Source organism: Amphiura filiformis, unplaced genomic scaffold (genome assembly GCF_039555335.1).
Source record: "Amphiura filiformis unplaced genomic scaffold, Afil_fr2py scaffold_212, whole genome shotgun sequence".
Classification (NCBI taxonomy): Eukaryota; Metazoa; Echinodermata; class Ophiuroidea; order Amphilepidida; family Amphiuridae; genus Amphiura; species Amphiura filiformis.
Genome location: NW_027305676.1, coordinates 39,285 through 47,516, shown reverse-complemented (window position 1 = coordinate 47,516; position 8,232 = coordinate 39,285). Strand labels below are relative to the sequence as shown.

The following is an 8,232-nucleotide window of genomic DNA, read 5'->3' as shown; positions in this document are numbered from 1 at the left end:
TGACTCCGTGAAACGGTTTGAAAATGAGGTAGTTTCGTAAAATTCTTGTATTTCAAAAACGGAGTTGTCAATTGTCAAAATCCCAAAAGTATGTGATAGCTGATATATTCCTCAACCACATTCAGGGACACCCTGTACATAGAATTAAGCGCCAGTCCGTGTTAATGACCTTATATCTATAAGTACTGAGAGGGTAACTGTGAATGACAGTTGACATATACCAACTTTGGAAAATCAAATGAGAAACTGTAGTTTTATAAGAGATTCCCTGGTCAACACTGACTTGACAGCTCAGTTCAAGACTGACAGTAATTTTATATAAATCTTACTAATAATCATTTTACTTTACGACAATAACTACGCATAAACCCTCACTTTTGATTGTGTTATATTCTGCACGAAATATCTTGTGGAGAAGACACCAAAAATGGCCTTTATTGTGTAAACAAGTAACTATGACTGGTATCCGTAGGATTCTACCATTGCTTACATTGCTCCTTTGGAGCCAATGTGGTTCAAGTACCGGTAAGTAAGAAGATTCTTATCAATATACAAAGCGAATTTTCTCATAATGAAACAGATTATGATTTAAAGTTACTCAAGTGCGATTTATTATAAATCTTATACATGATTTAACTATGGACTTTAAACTCAGTAATTAAAGTAGACATTTACCTTCAAATTAAGCAGAAAATCCGGTGAAAAACGTATTTTCGTGTGATTTTTCGCCGAAATGTTTCCAATACTTTTATACACTATGCCAACTTATGATATCATAGCGGTACTACGTAGGGAATGTTTGTATTTATTAATCACGGCGTTCATGTTTCTTCTGTCATCTTCTGTCATCCACAAAATTTCATTTTGAAATCAAGATGCTTGTCCATATAGAATACGAAGCCTTGTGTAGAAAGTGAGGTTTTGGGATTCTAACCTGGCGGGATTGCAAATGAGGATCAGAGCTAACATAATCGACGGCTATGCTTGCAAGTAGGAGACAAACTTATTCCCTAATTCATTCTTCAAACGTGAATAAAGTATTTTCAATCCCGCACTAATACCCTCTATGTATGATTAGACCTAATACATACTTAACCAATGATAATTCTGGGGAGACACCTAGTATCGCTCGCAGGACACGCCATGACCGCCCGTGTTCAGTATATGAAGAAAAGTAATGGTAACCAAATCGCCGGCATGCCTTACCGGAGGAGTCCTGTGGCTGTCTTCAGTACCAATCTCCAAATCCATGTACGAAGTTTTCTGCAACACTGCAACTCTTTTTATACATACCAATTCACTGTATTACTCCGAGGCTTTATCACCCTAACATCCAGAAACTACCGCCTCTTGTCCATTCAAACATTATGACTCAAAAAAAGTTGATGGTGTCCGATGTCCGCGAGTAGATCCAGGTCAATGAGAGCACCTCTGTGCGATTCCTTCACTGCATGGTGCACCCGTGACGTCGCCTACAACAACTTCATACAAAACGGTTATTGGCTGACCAATATATCAGTTGAGGGCTGTGGCATCAAGCCCGTAACTTTCAATAAGTCTGTTTATAAACAATATATGATCAATAGTGTCAAATACGGCTCTAGTGTCTATTAAAATCAAAATTGCTGCTCTCGTGTCTGGTGTTGTCAATTTGCGGTAAGTGGGTTAAATGCACAATGGTCGAAATCACAATTATTAACATTACAATAACCTTTTACCCGAGTTTTAAAACATAATAACAAATCGCAATATGAAAACATACAGACTTTTAAAATAAAGATATCAATTATCAAAAGTATAGACTACAACATCCTTTCATCGACATACCGGGCGACAAAAAATTAATATTGCTCTATACACGTCAGAAGTGGAGTGTCTCATCGCGGATATCACCCTCAGCATGCCTCATACAGCAAACACTCAACTACAATAGCATTAATATAATAATTAAGCATGGGTAAAAAGCAGAAAAGACAAAAAGACAGAACAATATGGAGTAATGAATTAAAGAGTTGACAGGAGTTTAAGGGTTTATTTCTTTTGGTGTTTCAGTGTGCATATGTTCTCGACATTGATGGTTTGGTGGACTGTCATGTAAGCGTGATCCTAAAAATGCCTTTCACGGTGACCCAAACTAATTACAAGACCTCTTCTACATTGAGGCTGGCTTTTCCTTTTAAAGGGTAATTTTATAATTCATTTGGGTGTAATACTGTTCTTTACCTAAAACAATTTTGTTCTACCTAGGCTTTATAAAGAACAGCATTAACTATATTTAACATGCTTATATTCCAAATCTCTTCTTTTATGTAGATCCTGGTCAAGTCCGTCTTGTTGGTGGCAGCAATTCAAATGAAGGCAGAGTGCAAGTATTTTACAATGATACCTGGGGTACAGTGTGTAATGACTTATGGGACAATAATGATGCAATGGTAGTTTGTCGTCAACTTGGATTGTCATCTGGTAATGCAGAAGCAGTTAACTATCCTCAGTCTAGAGAGTCTAGAGAGGGTACGGAACAAATATGGTTGGATGATGTGGGCTGTTCTGGATCGGAAAATGCTTTACATGAATGCAGACATAGTGGATGGGGAGTATACCAGTGTAAAATATACAACCAAGGTGCAGGGGTCATTTGCAAAGAAGGTGTGTATTTTACAATGATTCAAGTTATGAGTTTCAGGATTGCTTTTGGTTTTTTTGTCAGTAGAAACTTAAAACTTGTAGAAAGCAGATTCGGTTTTCATTTCAGTTTGTTACACAATCGTGTGACCGCACAATCGGTTGTTTTGAAGTATCCTTGATCAAAATATATAAAAGAAGTCTTAAATTTCACAGCATTCACGAGAAGAAAAATCGAAGTCAATCTACATTTGGAAGCGTGGTACTGTGTAGATGTTCCGATAATCCTTGAATTATTTCTCTGTGAAAAAATATAGAGAATCAAAATATTTCCTCCCGAGATCACAAAAGAATAGACACTCGAGTGATTATACACATCTATTCATATGCATATCGCATACGGATGATCAATAGAAGCTATATGACTCCGATATCGGCTAGTTGACGTTCAAGTTGTTTTTTGGTGCTGAAGAAATTGAGATATGGGGAGAGAGATGGGGAGAGAGGGGTGTGCGGGGGTGGGGGAGAGAAAGAGAAACAGAGGGGATTAGAAGAGGGAAGGGAAGGAAGGGGAGCTTGATAGGGAGTGGAGTAGGGTGTAGGGGAGAGGAGAGTACAGTGTAGGGAAAGAGATGAGGGAGAGATGAATGAGATACGGGGTAGAGTAGGAGAGGGAATAGGGCAAGAGCAGGTAATATAGGTGAGGGGATATGGGAGCCTAGGTGATATGTATATGTTTTGCTTTCCGGGGACAAGAAACTAATTTATAATCAAATCATCTCCATCATTATCGCATATATTTCATACAAACAAACAAACAAACCAAAATTTGTATGTCGCTTATGAATGCACCAATCACCGTGCACGCATGTAATTAATATCCGATCCATATTATATTTGTCTACTTTCAACATTAACACAAAGCGGATAAGTATCTTAGCACAATCATGACAATAGGCTATTATTATGATATTATTCACTAGTGTGTGTTCTTACTATATACACTAAAGTTGAATTTATTGCTTCGTAGTATGAATGTGTCCTGCTTGGGCAAACTGGTTGTCAGTGCAATGAACAAACGGGAATACGGCACATGTTGTTTGCCGTCCCAGAATGTGATTCACCCATAGCAACGTATAGACGAATCCAATTTGACGCATTCCTACACCTCAATGGCTGCCAAAGTTGGGTCCCCGTCGGCTCCATCTCACCTAAAATGTGAAATGATGCGGCCTTGGAGGGTATTTTAAACTGCATTCTATCACCTGTGTTACACGTAGACAAAAGAGTAATGACAGTGTACAACACAAAAGAATCTAACATCGATTTTTAAGCGGCTTTAATCCACCCAATTGGGCAGTCACTACACCAGTTTGGTGCATGCGGGAACCCGTCATGGCCGACCAAATCCTGACCATGACTTGGCTCGTAGGATTCGTCTATTGGCTTGCTAATTTTTCACATAGCTGCATAAAGGGAATTATATTGACATACGGTCTCGTGCGATTATCTTGACTAATTAAATGCACTCTACTCAGTGAATTATCCTTATCATAACTTCATTCATTCATGTTCATAGTAGTTGCATCATTTATTATTGTACATTTTAATAAGAACATTATATTGTTTACTATCATTGAAATTGTTATTGTGGCGGAAATGGATATCGACGAGAGAGGGCCTCCTTCAGTCACGTGGTTTCATTGGCTATATAAGCCGAGAGCAAGAGCACTCTAGGCCAGTTCGTCAGGTCGGCCGGGCCAGTGCGCCCGGGCCGGGCCGTCTGTTCAACAAGTGTCAGACCAAGTGTGGCCAGTCTGTCTGTAGCCGTGAGTGTGGTTGGTCGATGACTGGTCAATTAGCTCTCCCTCTCTTCTAAGCATCCAAACCGCCGCTCTCCGCTCCTGACTCCACTCCGATCTTGGATCAGCCCGAAGCCCAATAAAGGTGTTGAGCCAATTGTTCTCATATCTGTGTGTGTCTGAGAGTATTTCATTTGCCGGTGTCAGGTACGATATGGTTCGTACACCCACTAGATCCTAAGCCTTGCTTTGCCAATCGCTACCATATATACCGAAGGCCGGTTCCGCTACATTTGGTGGCAGCGGTGGGATCTCCGTGACAGTTGGACTAGTATTCACATATCAGATTGGTGGACAAGTGTTTAGCAGAGAGAACTATGGAGTGCGAAGTTGATAGACTCAAACCCTACGAAGCTCCGGAAATCCGGCGCACCGTGTCTCCGAGACATAGTTGCTCCGGATCCGATAGAACTCGTTAAAGTGATTGGAATGGTTAGAACAATAATTGTGAAGAATGAAATAATCGGATCAAGAAAGAGTCCTCCTCCACAGTAGCAGTTGCCGAGTTGCTGAAGTTTAAATGAAGAGACTCCCACGAGGAAATTGGGATGCCGTGGTCGGAGCAATGGTTTAGCAGACTCCCACGAGTAAATTGAGATGCCGTGGTCGGAGCAGTGATGTAGAAGACTCCTACGAAGAAACAGAGATGCCGTGGTTGGAGCAGAGTCCGAAATGGAAACCGGACCATGTAGAATTAATTTTGTAGTGTTAGTTTTCGGCAGTGGGTAAAGCGCGAGGACAGACATCCGAATCTTACTAAAGAGAAACCCGCATACATAAGAGCAGCAAAACAAATCCGATGGAACAGCTTTCCGAATCTTACAGAGAAGACTGGAGGTGACAGCGTGTAGACGAATTCCGTGATTATAATGCAGACCTGGAGGTGACAAGGTGCATGCCGGAGTAGGCTTCGGTATTCTTAAGTAGATGAGTACATGATACGATGTACATGTAGCTCTGCACTTTGAGGGTGAGCCGACAACTGCTTTTAATCTGATAATTCTGCACACTGGAGGTGAGCCTCCAACACATGCAAATATGTGTAGTGTGGAAACAACAAGAATGTTATTCAGTTGCTCCGGCGGCAATGATCATTACATCGTGCATCCGGAGAAGTTGCTCCGGCGAAAATAAAACGTATCACCGGAGAAGGTGCTCCGGTGGGAATGATTACCGATGATCCGGAGAAGTTGCTCCGACGGAATTATCTTGATTCTTAAAACATTTTAATTTATCAATGAAAAATGATCCAGCAAAATCTTTGCTCTTTTAATACTCCGGAATTTCGGAGCAAGTTTATATAAATGTGAGGTGTAGCTTTTCTTTGACGCTGTTAAACACACTAGTTTAAAAATATTACAAAACAACTTAAGCAAATGTAAAGGAAAATGTCCTTTCTCATGGTACTAACCCACTTAGACTAGGTCTAACTTTAGACCCGGTCTAACTCTTTTGTGCATCCGGACCTTATAGGTTTATATTACTTGTTGGGAGAGAAATTGGACAAAATAATGCACGCGCGCTGATGTTGATGAGAATAATGCGGCTAATGCACGATCCCCGAAGGGGGAGTGCATAGTTCTGATGAAACAACATATTTTGAACATGCAATCATCGTTGTAAAAAACACTGGTCTTAGAATTGTCATCATATATCGTCCTCCACCCTCAAAAGTAAATGGCTTCAAAACCAGCCAATATTTAGAGGAATTTGAATGTTTCCTTGATGATGTGTGTCTTGTTCCTGCCAAAACTGTATTTCTGGGAGATTTCAACATCCATGTAGATCAGCCTACTAAACCGGAAGTCATCAGATTCTGTGATACCCTATCAGCACATGGATTACACCAGTATGTTCAAGAACCCACGCACATTAGTGGACATATTTTAGATTTAGTCATATCGCGCATTGAGGACAGATTGGTTTCTAATTGCTGTGTATTACCATCGTTAGGTTCCGATCATAAGATCGTTGATTGTGTTTTTGACTATGCTAAACCCATTCCTCAAAAAATGAAATCTACTGTAAGGAACTTTAAGAAAATGGACAAATGTGTATTTTCTAGTGACTTAACTTTAGCAGTTGGTGGTATTGACTTTCGAGGTACTGTTGATGAGATGCTTGAGCAGCTTGAATCGTCGATTACTTGTGTTCTTGATGCTCATGCACCTCCTCAGACACGTTCTCGAAGCTTGAGACCACGCTTTCCTTGGTACAATGAGGAAATTAATGATGCAAGGTGTAAGCGTCGTAAACTAGAACGTAAATGGCGCAAAAATAAAACCAATGATAATCATGTTGCTTATGTCGACCAGTGCAATATTGTTAACAAACTCATTCAAACTGCGAAAGAGGTATATTACAATGATGAACTTGAATTTTCTGACTGTAAGAATATGTTTGGTATAATGAACAAACTGTTGAACAAAAATGTCAAATCTTTACCCAGTTGTGATTCAATGTCTGAACTGAGCAACTCCTTTGCTCAGTTTTTCATCAACAAGGTTGCTAAGATAAGACAAGAACTTGTCTCGGTTTCTGATAGAAATCATGATAATTGTGTTATTGACTCCAATATAGTTATTGATGTTGAACAATTTGATACTTTCAAACCTGTGAGTGCAGAAGACATTGAAAAGACAGTTCTTGCTTCTTCTAATAAGTCATGTGTGTTAGACACACTACCGATGTGGTTGTGTAAAGATAATATCAAGATTATGTGTCAAGCTCTGGAGGTAGTTGTTAACAAATCTTTTTGTAGTGGTGAATTCCCTTCTAAGCTTCGCGAAGCAGTGGTATGCCCTGTTTTAAAGAAGTCCACCCTTGACAAAAATGTCTTGAACAATTATCGCCCTGTTTCCAACATAAGGTACTACTCAAAAATCATTGAGAAGATTGCCTCAGTTCAATTACAGAATCACCTTCACTCACATGGTCTTCAGGAGGAGTTCCAATCGGCGTATAGGGCGCAACATAGCACGGAAACAGCATTGCTCCGTGTAAAAACTGACATCATGACGGATATGGATCGTGGCAATGCGGTGTTTGTGGTGCTACTGGATCTTTCAGCAGCCTTCGACACGGTGGATCACCAAATCCTGCTCGATCGTTTATCAACCACTTTTAACATAACTGGTATGGCGCTGAGGTGGATTAAATCTTACCTCCAGGGGCGTAGTTTTCGTGTTTCCATCGGTGGTGATCTCTCCGTGTCGGAGGAGGCTGAGGAATCCAGTGATGCTGCATGCACAGCATCGGGCAAGTATACTCTGGAATTTGGAGTACCTCAAGGATCGGTTCTCGGACCGCTGTTTTTGTGTTATATACCAACTATATTGGCGCAATCATTCGTCAGCATGGCATTGCCTATCACATTTATGCTGATGACATTCAGCTTTATCTGGCATTTGATCCAAAAACTGATGGAGCTGCCGAATTAGCATTAGCCAAATTGTCGACATGTATTAAGGACATTTATGAGTGGATGACAATAAATATGCTCAAGCTCAACAATTCTAAGACTGAGTTTTTTTTGTTGCGGCATCCTCACATAACTTGAAAAAGCTGCAAGATGTCTCCCTCAAAATTGATGATATAAATATCACCCCATCTTCTACAATCAAAAATTTGGGTGTAGTATTTGACCAAACTATGTCAATGAAGGACCATGTGAAATCTGTTGTTAAAACAGTTAACTTTCATTTGAGGAACATCTATAGAATCAGGAGATATATTACGGTTGAAAGCT

The 8,232-nt window shown here is 40.1% G+C and overlaps 1 protein-coding gene across 1 annotated transcript; it reads left to right on the top strand.

The window, feature by feature from the left end:
- The first annotated feature begins 455 nt into the window (after positions 1-455).
- On the top strand, positions 456-7,924 carry LOC140145316 (uncharacterized). The gene is made up of 3 exons (XM_072167073.1): positions 456-525; positions 2,314-2,646; positions 6,159-7,924. The coding sequence occupies exons 1-3, from the start codon at positions 456-458 to the stop codon at positions 7,922-7,924; spliced, it is 2,169 nt and encodes a 722-aa protein (XP_072023174.1).
- Positions 7,925-8,232: the final 308 nt, after the last annotated feature.